This window comes from Akebia trifoliata, chromosome 8 (assembly GCF_017979445.1).
Source record: "Akebia trifoliata isolate Shusen 1 chromosome 8, ASM1797944v1, whole genome shotgun sequence".
Taxonomy (NCBI): Eukaryota; Viridiplantae; Streptophyta; class Magnoliopsida; order Ranunculales; family Lardizabalaceae; genus Akebia; species Akebia trifoliata.
This window is the reverse complement of record NC_141382.1, coordinates 52,002,711-52,017,997: the sequence shown is the minus strand read 5'-3', so window position 1 is coordinate 52,017,997 and position 15,287 is coordinate 52,002,711. Positions and strand designations below refer to the sequence as shown.

At 35.2% G+C, this 15,287-nt stretch overlaps 1 protein-coding gene across 1 annotated transcript; it reads right to left on the bottom strand.

Moving 5' to 3' along the window:
- Positions 1–295: 295 nt before the first annotated feature.
- Positions 296–6,865, bottom strand: LOC147397710 (polyadenylate-binding protein-interacting protein 7-like). The gene is made up of 6 exons (XM_086449594.1): positions 6,601–6,865; positions 5,025–5,906; positions 2,836–3,235; positions 2,653–2,723; positions 1,303–1,427; positions 296–953 (listed from the first exon to the last, which is right to left on the bottom strand). The coding sequence occupies exons 2-6, from the start codon at positions 5,811–5,813 to the stop codon at positions 650–652; spliced, it is 1,689 nt and encodes a 562-aa protein (XP_086305720.1). The 5' UTR covers positions 5,814–5,906; positions 6,601–6,865; the 3' UTR covers positions 296–649.
- Between the last annotated feature and the right edge of the window lie 8,422 nt (positions 6,866–15,287).

Sequence of the window (15,287 nt, the reverse complement as noted above, 5' to 3'; positions counted from 1 at the left end):
TTTTTTTTTAAATGTGAACCATTTGAGAACACAATTCACCCAAAATACAGGTACAGACACAACCTAAAGAGTTTACCCTACTAATCCTTGCAGCCAAACACACTTAACGTTAAGTGTAATAGTACAAGGTCGAAAAAAAAAACCTGTAAAACTTCATTACCACTGACAGCCAGCCATGACTGGCTAAACACATGATACAGGACAAATAAAATTCCCCCCAAGGCAGAGCAAGTCAACTGGCTGGCTCAATCAGATTTTTCCGATCATGCCTCTGAATCCCAGATTAGGAACTTGCTTGAGAAGAGAGAATTCATGCTAGTAAATTGAACTGTCATGTATATCAGTTCTGTGTTACAGCTGAGAACAAGGTAGAACATATAAAAAAAAAATTAACCAAATATAAACAAAGGTAAGGTACAGAAAAGAACAGTTGAGACAGGGAGGCCACTCAAGCCTGCCTGAAAACTTCCAAAATGTGACGCTTCTGTCACCCTGTTAATTTAGTAATGATACATCTTTTTTTTTTTTTTTAGCCATGATTTGATTCCTCTTCCATATACACATACAAGAATAACGGTCGTGATAGACCGGTGGATTCCGATTGTGTGTTGAAAATTCCTCCTATACCTTACAGTCTTTTTTCTCTGAATCAATATATCACAACCCGCAGCAGTCCAGGCTGCATTTCAGTGTACTCAAGGCCCTCTTCTATAAGCAGGTATTGTTCTACAGCAACAGGCAGCTTTGCCGGGGTGTGGGGTCCCTTGGTGTGGTGTCCCGTACCAACACAAATATAAACCTGCAGACGCTGATCAGCAGACCTTGCTGCACTCCTCAACACAGACAGCTCGTTTCTCAGCCTGTGAATGGCCTCATTCACGTGTAGCCCATGCAAATCTATCATCCGCTCCTGTCCCCTCCCATAAGCATGCACCTCTGGAGGAATCGGGTTCCTACATAGTAGAACAGACCTCCACCTAGTTAAAGCTCCAGAAGAACAAATCAAGCTATAAATGTTCCATAAATTACAACCCCCCCCCCCCCCCCCCTAAACTAAGAAAAAACAAGAAGAAGTTTTCACGGGATCCATCAGACCACTATCAGTAATGTTTCCACGGTATATAAACATGTCAGAACTCATCATAATACATTAGTACAAATATGAAAAATAATTCATGATCCCTTGCATGCATCATAAACATGATTAAACTTGTAACAAAATTCATAAACACAATTGTGAAAAACAATAATACATGAACCTCACGTGTAGTCCAATATTGTGATAATCTGGGTAAAACAAACCTCTGTCGGTAAATGGATTCTTGAGCCTTCCCATGAGCTGCCTTCATATGCATATTGTGCAGCTGCCCTTTCACACTTAATTCCTTTGCTAAAGCCTTGTTGCCAATGAGATATGCCTGCCGTGCCTGTTAAAAAATACATCATCGACAAACATAACTTGGTGCCTCCATGATGTAATTTGGTAGTTGCTAACTCACTTGGAAGGTGGTACTGGGTATTGCACAAGTGTATGCAGTTCGCCTAACATCACTGGTTGATTGAAAACACGCCTCAGGAGGCACATTTCCAACCAATGCATGGTCATTAGGGGGCTAAGCACAGCACTAAGGCACCCCATGACCAGACATTCATTCTTCACTACTCAAAAACTTGATTGGTCAGCTGAGACTAATGTTCCAGGCTGATCCAAAACTCAGATTTTGAGAAAGATGGCTTAGAATCAAGGGGCCAGGCCAAGGGATGAAACTACCCGCAGAGTTCAATTGACTTGGGCAAGTTAAAGAGCGGGAAAAAAATTTATTTTTCCTAAACCTGGGTTATGAGAAGGGGTAACAACTGAGAATAATAGTGCATGGTTTCAAGTCTCAGACAATCTGGCTTAGATCTGCCCAAGTTAACCCAAGATCACCTGGGCCAGGTCATAACACCCATGATTCAGACTCAGCAGATAGGCCTAACGTGTCCGATCTCCGCTTTGAATCATCTCTCAGCCATTGATCCATATTTTATTTTGAATCAATCTTGACAGGGCATTAGCTTGGCCTTTTCTGTTCTTCAGGCTTGGATGAACCCAGGTCATTGGAGTTGCTCGATCTAGGCACCAGAAGAAATGGACCCAGAGTCTTGACTCTTAAAACCATGGAATAACCTTACATATAACAAATGTATAAGTAGGCCAAGGATCTGAAAACTATTCCTTGATCAATTTAAATACTTTTGTAACATATGAAACAATTCCAAACCAATTTTGGAAAGGCATTCCTTAAAAGTAAATTTCTACCATTTTGGTATTCCCAAACCAATAAAAACTTGTTTTAAAGAAATATGTTCACCTTCCATACGGGGCCTACATATTAGATTTAGAGAAATTTATTAAGTTGGTTTCACCATATGCATACATTTAAGTTAAAGTTGAAGCTTGGAGCTTGGAGCTCACGACCCTTACAAACAAGTTTCCATACAGGACCAACATATGACAGAGCTGAGAATTTCTTCCAATTGTTCTTTTAGTGAATCACACCCAATGTATGCGTGTCTATTAGTTCATTTAACACAGAGAAACAGAAAGAGTGATGAGGAGAAGAGAAGTAATTGTGCGTGAAGAGGAGAAGAAAAGTGAGATTCCGATACCTGTTCAAAGTATGCATTACGAAGGCGTGCATGATCACGAGCTTCTTCCCTCAGCTCTGAATACATATTTGCTGCCATCTCAACATTGTTAAGGCAAATAATAAATGCAGATGGCAAAAAATGACTCCTAACGCATATGACCATACTGAATTATGTATAAAGATGTCAACTCAGGAACATTACCCACGACTTCTCCAGTCTCGAGCCAAACAGGAGGTCCCCGAGCTGAACCATAATTTTGCAACCTATCACCATATGTGGGCCTACCATGACCACCACTGTATGAACTGGCCAAAATATGAGAACTTCTACTTGAGCCAACACTGGCATTTGGAGAACCATTTCTCTCATACTTCCACTGACCAGAATCCTGAGATGCCAATTTTCTGACAGCTGAAGCAAAATCTATAGCACCTCTAGATGGAGCAGACGAGCTGGAATTGAATAAAAGAATATTGTCCTTGTCAGCAGATCCATAAGGACTGGTATTTTGATTATCTGGTTCAATAAGTGCAGGGAAATCCAATGCATTTGACAAGGCCTTCGAGTTCAGGTTCTGACTGAAACCACCATCAACTTGAAGCTGCAATAGTAAACCAGGTGGCTTTGTGAAAGCATGAATTCAAAGAGTATCCCAAGGTATCAATGAAAATAAAGATGATAAAATCGGTTTGGGAAAGAAATGGATCTACTCTCAGCAACACTCAGATACTTCGAAAAGCTTAACTTTACATGAATCGATTGTCAACATGACATAACAACAGTACTGGATATTGCACGGATAGTCACGGCATAAACTTTTCCCATTTCTTATCATGGTATGGGTAAAAATTGGAAGACATCCCAAATTGTCACCTCGAGATTCACACTGAGCAAAGGCAGAGAGGTCGAATGCTTTCGAACCTCGAGGGCTTTAAAGGGATAAAAAGTGGTACTTTGCAGATAACAAGCTTGGATATGAACCTGTTAAGGAAACCATCTCAATTTAGTCAAAAGAATCCCACTGGGAAAACAGAGATTATAGTCGGAGTATTGAACAACGAGCAACTGAAGGCAAGATTTGGGGTAATGGATAACTGTTATCACCAAATTTTAAGGGAAGCGATGCTGCCAGAATTGTAAAAGGAATTGAATAGGAAACTTCGTAAAAAATAGGTGGGAATTAAATCTACAAAATGGGTTCATTGGCATCTGCTTTTAAGGGATGATGATATTGGGAGCAAGGACAAACTAAAATCTAATTTTAAGTGTCAAAGGTTTTTTGGTAGGTAAAAAACCAGTGCTCAAAGTCGGGAGAAGACGAAAACTCAGTTGACTGAATTGGAGATCTCTAGTTATGCGATTGAAAGAAGAATCCTCTGCATATTATATTGCAGTATGAATTATACTTAATCTAGGCCAGGCACATAGCACCAATTGAGTGTGCATATCTTGAAGTTGGGTTCTAGAGCTGATTCATTGACTTGGACGAGTCAAAACCAAGTTCTCAAGTCCATACTTGGTTCTTTCTTTATAATGATTGATTCTTTATATTTATTATTGTTTAATTTGGATATTGGTAAGGCTCCAAAACTCAAAAGGGAACAGAAATTCTGAAAGAGGGTTGATTTCAGTGATTCTAGTCATTCCCTTGAATGTTGGATGTTTGACTAAGACCGTCACAAGTATCTCGAACAATGTTGTCATCTGAATTTAAAATGATTAATTCAACTAAACTAAAACATATTTGAACTTCAAATCGATTAGCAATCTTTTGATAAATAACAACTAATTCATCAAAATGTGAGCCTTTATGCCTTTGAACCTATGTAACAGAGGTATAATGTGGGCCTTTACGCAAAATCACTTTATCATTCGAGTGTGTACCATCTATTACTTGTTGGTCATTTTAATATAGGTACACATCTGGACTTAAAACGAAAAATCTGCAGTGGATTCAAGTTGAATCAAAACCATATTGTGGTTGGAACACTTATCTCACATATATGTTTCAAACTGTGGTCCAGCCAAGCCTAATGCAAACAGTGTTCAGATACTTAAAACTGTGTTTTGGTTTTAAAACAATGCTCCTACAGGTTATCAGGGAAGTGTTGATGACTTTTATCAATCCTTAAACAAAGCCCAAGCTCAGTCTAAGCCTCGGGTGGGCTGGGCTAGGGTGGCCAATTCAGGCCAGGTAGAGTTTAGATGCCAGTCTAGTCCGCAATCCACTCATTTAGGGTTGGGTTCGGCCAAGCCAAAACAGAGCCTACCCATTGACAGCCCTCTTTCTGTTCCTTTGAATCTAACCCCAAATACTTGACAAGATCCAGAGTAGAAACATGCCTATTTGTCGTAACAAAGGTAGGCTAGTTAGAAAGAATGAAGCATACCTCAAGTTGAGTGAGCATTTCGATGGTTAAGTTCAAATCACATCCATTGGCATAGTAAACCTCTGCAAGGCTTTCAGCAGCAAAACCAGGGAATTGTGAAGCCAAAAACTCCACAGGATTAATCTCAGAATCATCCAAAACCGCATTCTCGCTTAACATATCATTTAGAAATCCCACACCCGAGTTCCCATTATATTGAAAACCATCCCTTCCATTGTTGACAGGTTGATCACCACTGACATACCGTTTGTCCCAAGGATTAGTTGGAAAATTCCCAAAACCAACTGACGACTGATCTTCCCCAAACGATGACACAGAATATCTCATCTTTTCAACCACGCTGTTATCATCACTGACATGAGAAGATAATTCCTGTCGTTTGCTCAATATGTGGCCATTTCCCGTAGATGCAGAGAACCCCGAGTTTTCACTCCCATCATTAATGGACAAACTTGCAAATGAGAGACTCCCGGGTCCTTGTGACTCATCTTCTCCCATGAACTTGAAGTCGGGTGTGATGTCATCGGGAAGCTGGTGGCGCCAATATTGTTGAGCCTCCTCATCTGAATTGTTTGAAACATTGGACTCTGATCGATCTAAAACTGTTTTCCCAAATGTCATAGATGCATCAAGCTTTGCTGACACATCTCCTGTGCTGGTGCTTCCAGACGAAGATCTAAGAGCATGAGGAATGAACTCTGCTGCATTTGGATTCAAAGTTGTTGTCTTGTTCGAGATATCCAACGCCGTGATATTGTTCGAGATACTCTTTTTAGACAAGTTCATCATTATATGGATAATAAAAATAAAATGACACTAGCGTAAATACAAAAGCTTTCCCACAGAGGAAAAAACAGAATTCCAGCAAGTATTATCCCAAACCTGCAAGGAAACAATAGATTGAAATGGAAGAAGAATCGGACTAAAGGAAAACTAAACAGCAATTCATTTTTATATACTCGTCGTGTGCATGCAATCAAGTGTCTGCTGAATTTACAACAGAAATTAAAAAAGAAATAACTGTTAGGTTTCAGAGAAAAATCAAGAAACCAAGGAAGATGGAACGATCCAGTCACAAAAACATAATCTAATTAAAGATAGAAATAGATAAAATCTGACAAGGGCACTCTTAGAATGAAACAAAGAGGGGAATTGAACTATGTCAGGAAGTAAAAGAGCCTAAAGAACAATAGAATTACTGAACAAATACAAGAAAGTAAAAAAGGTTGAAACTTTAAAACCTTAGAATTATATAAAAACAAACATATCTAAAGAAATCCACCGATTTTCACAAAGATAATAAACAAATCAAAACGAAATCTCATCCACAAACCTAATCTCCCGAATTCTTATCCTTAAATTCAACATCAGATACAAAACCATTCACATCCACAAACCAACAAATAGTTAAATCTATAATAGAAATAAATAAAAAATACAAGTCAAAACTTCTAGATTTGTGCATCAAGCAGTCGGATTCCAAAGATCTCTAGCCAAAAATCGAGAAAATCTAAACAAAAAACCATTTTTTTAAAAGAAAACTCAAAGATCTGAACAGAGAAAGATCTAATTATACCTTTTCGAAGCTCGATGAGAGGAGAAATAGAATCGAATGGATCCATCAATTAAGCGAGAGAAATAGATTGAAAGATGGATAGAAACAAAGAGAGGAGAGAGATTTGAAAGAGATAGAGAAACTAAGGGAGACGTTATTACAGTTGTTCTTCGTGGTCTGAGACTCGTCCCTTCTTCTTCTTCTTCAGCTTTTCTGGCTTTGCTTCGAAACCCTCTTCGCGACCACCACCACAAAAAGAGGCTCCATATGAAATCTCTCTCTCCTCTCTCTAACCCATCAACATTATTTATTGATTAACTATTTAAATACCCTTATATTTTCTAATATTTACGAAAATACCATCTTAAAGGCTGATAAGTAGGGATTTCTATAAGATGCGGAAAACTTGTTAAGAGTGTCCGTATCGGGACACTTTCTGGAGATTATCAACATGTTGTACTTATTGTTTGCTCTACACGTGGCATAATAAGCACTCTCTCTATCTGGACCATCATCAAGGCCCAGTGCAGGATTCTCCTCTGAACCTACGGACATTTGTTACATATATGACATATACCTTGGAAATTAATATGGAACACCAAATTTTGTGCCTCTTTTTTTTTTTTTAGCTAACTGAGTGTCCGGGCAGCTTGCGTGCACCACGACTAATCTCAGGGAGGATTACCACAACAACCCATTGCCATGATCCCCCAGTTAAATCATGAGAAAAACCCAAGAGGGGAATTGAACCCGTAACGTGTGCCTAACCCACTAGAGGAATTGTAACAAGTGTTTGGCTTAACCTGTTTGGTAATATTACCAATGCAAACTTTTGTGTGAAAATATGAGAAACATAATCCTTGGAACAAAAAAGTTAGGAAATATATGTAAATTAATTTTCGTTTGGTAACTAAACTAGAGAAATATTATTTTGCATGAAGAAATTGAGATTTAGGGGTGTCAATGAGTACTCATTTAACTGAAACCGAATCGGAATCAAAACTAAAAATGAAAACCTCGATTACTATTCCCTTTTTATTGGAACCCGTTAGAGTTTTTCTAAAATGGAATTGAACTAATAAGAATCAGAATCGTTAGGTTTTATTCAATGGGTACTTGCGAGTACTTGGAATCGATTTATTTTACCATTTCTTTTCATACTATAGATGATTTAAGGAATTCTTTTATATATCAAAATTAATGCATTTTATATAAAATTCTTCAATTTTTCAAATAAATTATCGATTAGAGCTTAAAATAAGCTATATCTTCTAAAAATATTATACTTTTAACTGAGATAAATTTTTATTTAAAAAAAATATATCATTAATTTGTATCTTTAATATAATAAATTATAACTAAGCTAATATATTATTATTTTTATAGAGATAAATATTTTATAATGATTTGCAATAATTTTTTTCTCATTTGATTCTTAATAACTGGAATCAATGAATACTCGTATTTATTGGTGGTTCCGATTCTAGTTTCAGTTCTATTTATTTTGAAATTGGACCCAAAATTGAATTAAAAATAGTGGTTCTAGTTCTAAGTTCCTTAGGAACCAAACCATTGACACCCCTACTGAGATTCTTGTGTGATAAAATAATGTTTACTAATTAATTTTTATGAAATGATTAAAATACTCTTATATGATAAATAAAGCAACACTTTATCATTTTAAGTATCATGAGATACCTAAAATGTGCGCATTGCACATACCCTAGGATTAGTCCTTGGAAGAGACCATGATTTATGGATTGGGCAAAACCCAAATATTGAGCCAATCCGTTGTCTATAGGGATACAAAATTATCATAAACAAAAACAAAAACAAAAATAAAATATTTAAAAGTATAATTTATATAAATTATGAAAATATAAAAACGGTGCTCGTAACAACCAAATCATATTGAAACTACTCTTCTTATAGACAAACGTGATTAGTAATTAGTAGGTGAATGCAAAGTTTTGAACCTAGATCATGGTATTAAACTCAAAAAAAAAAAACTATCAAATTGACATTTTATGCGTCTTTTTATTAGAAAGTGTGATAGTGGTAACTATTAAGTTTAAATTTTTATTATCATTAAAAAGTATGATTTTTAAGTTTTCAACAAGAGATTTTTCAAGTTAGTCTATTTTTTATTACAAAATCAAAAATATTTTCATTTAAGTAAAAATATCAAATATATATATATATAACCAGATACCTAATAGACAAATGGACTAATCAACACATCCTTGGATGATTAGAAATCCTTTATTTCTGCAATCTAATCCCACTCTTTTGACTTTGGAATAATTTACAATGATTTAAGCAAAAGATTAATGGGTAGACGTGATTGGCTGCAATAAAATGATTTGAATTGCCTCTTTAAATTACAATGATATAAAAAAAAAAAAAAATACCCTCCAAATAAAATTACAAATGTCCTAAACAACATATTAGGTCTTAGTTGGTAGATTAATTTATTTTAAATAGTACAAAATAATCAGAAGTCAAAAAGGCTCCAAGCTAGCAACATATATAGAGTTTGAGATAAGACCAAGTTAGTAGCATTTGGTTGATTATACATGTTAGAGTCAAACGAACTATATGTTCACTGCCAGAAATTATTAGAGAGAGGTAAGGCTATCTCACTCTTATAGATGATCTTAACCAATCATATTTGACTGATCTAGGCCATCCAAACCACAGCGCATCTGTTATCTCGGGCCCACCAATCTATGTTGACTCCCAAACAATCGGGGAAGGAGAAATACTATACCGAGTCATTATAAATTGACTTCCTTCGACATTGAGCTCGACACTGCATCGAGCTGGCAATATACAGAGAACCATAGTTTTTTTTCCTTCTGGATACAAAGAAGAAAATTAACGGCTCTTAGCATAATGCCACATCAGCAGAGTAGGAGGAATTCAATTTAGAATTGTGATAATCTTAATACCCCGTGGCACACTCAATTGACTCTCATGATGTGACATGTTTGGAACTGTAGACTGCATTTTCGCATCAAATGTGTATCTCAAGGCATATGGATTTATGGTTATAAACTTGTTATTTTACGAGAGTCGATTGAGTGTGCCACGTGGATAGTCTGATTATCTCGACTCTTGAATTAAGCATTTTCCATACTATAAGGGAAGGGAGAAATCTCATATGCTTGTGTGCGTGAAAAGTAAGAAACTTCTAATAATTCACAAACTTTTACTTATAAAATACCAAACTTTTAACTTAAAAGAATTTGTTTAGAATTAATGTAGGCAACAATCCCATTTCTTTGTGCTTCATAGAAGATAAAATGTCTTCTCCTTTCACTAGATTAAATCCAATCACATTCTTCGTTTTTCACCAAATTTTTTGTAATTATGTTATAGAAAAATAAATTGAACTCTCATATAATGAGTTATACTAGGATTGAATTCTCTATCTCTCTCTCTCTATCTCTCTAATACTCTTTATTCTCCATTTTGGAGAATTGTTTAGTTTGGATTTAACGTGAGCATGAATTTTGGGTGACAAAGGTTTGATGATGCCATCTTTGGAGAGAATTTTTTTTAATCTAGGTCGTTGAAGAGGATGGAGCATCATTCTTTCTCTCTCCCTCTCTTTATATGAGAAATTTAACATAATTTTCTAAAAAAACCCAAAAAGAAGACTATGAAATAAGAAGTTTGTGGTGTTTCTTTAGTTTTATTTGTTGTATAATATAATTTTAGTGGTTAATGTGTTTTATGTAATAAAAAAATTGGTGTGGCAATAGAAGTTCTCTAAAACACAAGTCATTTAGGCATACCCTTTTTGAATATTTGAGACTTAATCGTGTTTTCAAAGTAATGACATGCCCATTGACCTTAGTCTTAGATATACGCTAAGGTTAAATGCCCAAATACTCTTATTGTCAATCTCTATAGTCAAATCCTTGATTTTTCTCCCAAAATCCGCCGTCACCAAACTCTAGTGGTAAATTTTTTCAACCCTACGTTTAGTTCATCGTTTTCTAACCCCATCTTAACCCATTGTAGAAGATCTTTTTTATTTTCTATCTAAAATTCCATCATTTTCTACTTATAAGATTGAAGATGATTAGTTTTGATGACAAAAAAAAAAAAAAAAAAATCAAGAGTTTGAATATACAAGTTGAAGACTAGCATCTAAGTTATTTCTATTTGGTACATGAAAGATGATTGTTCATAGGGCATGCCATAAATTTAACAATATAAGGGGTATTTGAAATATTTCCAAAATGTAGAGGGTTCACCTTGAGGTTAATTTTTCCCTGCAACTTTTCTTCTTCATGTTGCCTTCCTCTTTTTTAATTAACTTGACCCTTAGAGTACCATTGATAAACAACACTTCTATATCCTAGTGGAACAACTTCGTTGGAGAAGAAGACCATTGTTAGAATAGAGCAGGACCAAAGAGTTAATTCTCATTTATAGTGAAGCACATCCAGATAATAGATATCTCAAGGAACGTGTCATGGGAACAATTTATATAATAAAACACAACTGTAAGGCTCATTTCATTATAATTTTATCTTTTTAGAAGGGATAAAAATCTCATTAAGTACAATTTTGTAGGGTACACCTTGCTTATTTTATTATCTTTTATTTTCATCATTTCAATTTTGTTGTCTTCCATTTTTTTCTTATGTTCTCTTTTGTAATAATACCTCTCCAATTTTACAATCTTTCTTCTTTTTACTCCTTTTTCAATAGTACTTTTTATAACTTTATTATATTTCTTTTTTAACTTTTTTAATCTAAAAGATGATGTCCAAACCCCTTTAATACCTCTCCGTCTTTATTATTTTTTGGACTTTACCCCTTCTACCTCAAAAGGGATGCTTGTGCCAAAGGCACGCTGAACTCTAGTTATCATAATAAAAGTGAAGACTCCCCTACGGTTACGATTCAAATTGGATTCATCCACCATGGTGGTGTGCTTTTATTTACACATTGTGAAATATGAAGCAGACATTGAGACTTGAGCATGGTATATAACATTGGTCTCATGCCTATAGGGTACCTATAAAAATTAATGAGCACTTAATTTATAATATAAATAATACAATATCAAATCTAAAATGAATGATCTAATTTGTTTATGTTCCTATTTGCATATTTTGTCATATTTATCCTTGTCAGATTTTAAGTGAATATTATCAAAAAAATTTAGCCTTTTTTTCATGTATAAACTTTTCTTGAATTTTCTCACTTAAAAGTCTTCATTATCTTTAGATAAAACAAATGTCATTTATGTGATATAATTTTTTAGTTATTTCTAGTAGTGTAAATGGTACAATTGTCACTTACGACGATTGAAACAATCTCTAACATAAGGGGGATGGATTGTAGAGTAGCTTTCAGCATAAGCATTAATTACTTAGGGGCCACTCTTGATGATGCACCCTTGTTTAACTGGTGCGTGTGATGTGTGGTCATTACACGCCTTGGGACTAATCTTTGAATAAGACTATGGTCTATAAATTGGACAAAGCCCATATACAGGCTTGATTCGTTATCTACAAGGATACTTGATTATGAAAAAATAGATAGTAAAATATCTTTCAATCGAACATAAAAAGAGATAATAGAGTTTGTCTGCTTGATAGCGCATTATTTTTATTATTATTATGTTTATGCAACAAAGCGATTGGTTGGAATATGTCATTTTAAGTCAATTATTTTTTACAAATTTTAGAAAAATTGCAGACATGTGAATCATGCCTAATTTTAAATTTGATGAGCATTCACATTTAAGTGAATTAATTTATTTTTTTCACATAAACAACTTATATGTGGGTCCCATACAAACTTTAATAAAAGGACGTTTTTGTTATGTAACAAAGCAATCCAGCTTTAAATCGTGAGAGTACTTGGGTCAAATGGAAAGGCACGTGGCGGATGGTACACCAATACTTGTCTTTGTCTCTTCTGTTAGGTGTCATTAATACGTTTGTTTGACAAACAGACGTACTGTATTTCCCTTACGTGGATCAGCAACACCAATCGATTGCGACTGCTCCATTATCGTGTCAGCCTATACCAAGTATATTCCACGTTGGAATAGAGGCGTGCGCACTACGCATCCTGCGCACTCAAGATACCATGATTAATAACATGGATTTCATTGAGTAAGGCTATTCTGACTAACTTAGTAAATTTCAGTCGTTTGTCCCATATGGATTATCACATCCCTCTGGATTTCATGAAAAAACTCATTTTAATGAAAAGTAGTAGTAGTTTTTTTACCTGATCCTACTTGAAAATGGACGGCTACCAAGCTCTCAGATTTAAATTTAAAAGTGAGAGTTATCTTTAAAAAAATATATTTTTTGAAAGTTTTTATATAATTTATAAATGAGTGACACCGATCATGTTTTTTGATGCCATAAGGTGGTGCGGACTGAAGACATTCATTACTATCTTAGTAAGAAAAGTGTTTTTCAACTTTTCATGGATCTACAACATTGAGAAAGTCAATTATGCTTCAAGGCCAACTACTCTGGTCCAATCCATCCGAAAAATTAAGGTTTAAGGCCTTGATCTTGAGCCCATGAAGGTATCATAAAACTCAAAATTTTCTAGTGCATTATATCCAGGTCGGACTAAGGCTTAAGAACATCCAACTTATTTAGATTTGTAAAGGTATTTTCTTTAATGTACCTTGAACACGTCAACACTAACTTCAAGGATGAATTCTCTTCTTTTTGTCGAATTGAAGCACCGATGTGGTGCTTGTCAAATATCTTTCGATGCTTAAGTTAGTACGAGAATAACATGAAGTCATGGTTATAAAGTCAAACCACCACCCAAAAATCCTTTCTCCATGGTTTTTTTCCCCTTTTTTATAGGCTAACTCATTTTCTTAATCGCTGCATATGGACACGTCACTCCTTTGCTTAATGAAAGAGATTCTATTTCTTTTCCTTTTTCTTCTCTTGGACCTTCGGGTTTGATAAGGAAAAGTTTTTGTGAGGTTGGAAGCTATAACGTGCTTGATATGCTCAATCACTCCAAGATTCTTGGGATATTTTCCTAATTCAATTTGAAGAATACTTTCCTTAAGTATCTAATCCAACATTCTAGCAGGTTACTAGGTCGATGTAGTTGTGCCGAGTCGGCTATCTTCGCAGGTACCACAATATTGTGTCAAGCTAGGATGTACTCCCTCTACTTTTTCAATCTTGCTTGAAAACTTCCACGTGTAGGGCCAAGATCTAAAACAAATTCCATCTTATATAAAATTTACTATATATTATTTAATATTAAATGTATAGTTTAATAAAGAATATCAAATTCTAAACCTTTTTTCAAATATAAGAATATCAAAATGACTTTGAAAGATGTATTTTTTTTAATGTCAAATCATCTTGAAGCCGCCAGGGAAGGGCTTTGGGCTTAATCTACTATTTGATTTAACCCCTTGTAAGGGTTTAAGATTGGTTAAAGCTCGCCTGTTTACTACTAGTTTAGAACAACCAAAATTGTCTTAAGCCTGCATGAGAGGATTTATAGTGGGGGCACTTTCCTCCACATAAAAAAAAAAAAAAAAAAATTTACATTATCCTCTTGAGAATTTAATATGTTATGAGTTTGCCCCCACAATTTTAAATAAGTTACATTATCCTTATAAGCACCCCAATTTGAACAGGCCTCCACTCAAAAGGGTCTAAAAAAATCATTTTTTTAATAAAATACACCAACGGACTTAAAATGTCCATATTGTCAAAAATCAACTTTTCAATCAAATCAAAAGGTCTTAAGACCCTAAGGGTCTCATGGACTCACAATAAAACCTCACAAGCCCTTCCTCACCTTCTTCACCTCTCACCCTTCTAATCCCGAACTCGAAAACGTCCTAAACCCACTTAAGGCCCGCCAATGTTCAACCCTTTAAAATCGTTTTAACCTCATTTTAAAATAAGTCTAACCTTAAACAATGCATTAACCTAACCATAATCCCATGCAACCCAACTTTAACCCAAACCCTAAACTTAAGCCAATCCTAAGAATTAAATCCTCATCAAGTCAAAAATCCAACCCAATCAAGCTCAAACCTACAGTCCATACCCTTACCTATATCTATACCTATAATCAATACCAATCAAGATCCATGCAACCCTTGATCATCAAGGGAGACATTTGTCACCACCACTTTTCACCTCTCAAATTCTTCTAACCAACCCCATCATCATCCTTAAAAAGTTAACAAATTCACCCCTCAACCTACACCCATATCATAACTTACCCCCATTATTCCATAAAAAAAGTAACCAACCTACACCCCTTCTCCATGATCAACTCACCTAACACACACTCTTGGGATACTTGTCACTACCTCTTTAACCCTTTCAAAATCGAACCATCTAATATTTTACACAACTCATTTTTTTAACTAAACATCATACCCCTTAACCTCACCTAACACTCAACTCATATCCGTTGAAAGATCTAACTCCTTAGGTCAAGAATGACCATTTCCACCACCTTCCACAAATACCCCTCCCCAACCCTAAAATAACGATCCTCCAATGCTTACACCTCAGGCTATTGTCTTTTAATTTTTAATTTTTGATTTTTGACATTTCTAACCCCCTAAAGCTTTCCTCAAAACCTATAAAACCTTGTCTCCTTCTCAAAAAACCTATATTTGAATCTCCTTTCTTAAGTCATTTATCTCGATTTCTAATACTCTC

What these genes read in the sequence shown, in the direction of transcription:
- LOC147397710 (XM_086449594.1), bottom strand. Translation starts at nt 5,813, where the DNA reads ATGATGAACTTGTCTAAAAAGAGTATCTCGAACAATATCACGGCGTTG. An exon ending in CGAGACTGGAGAAGTCGTGG is followed by an intron (nt 2,724 to 2,835) that starts GTAATGTTCCTG and finishes TTGAGATGGCAG; the next exon opens with CAAATATGTATTCAGAGCTG. An exon ending in GAATCCATTTACCGACAGAG is followed by an intron (nt 954 to 1,302) that starts GTTTGTTTTACC and finishes TCTACTATGTAG; the next exon opens with GAACCCGATTCCTCCAGAGG.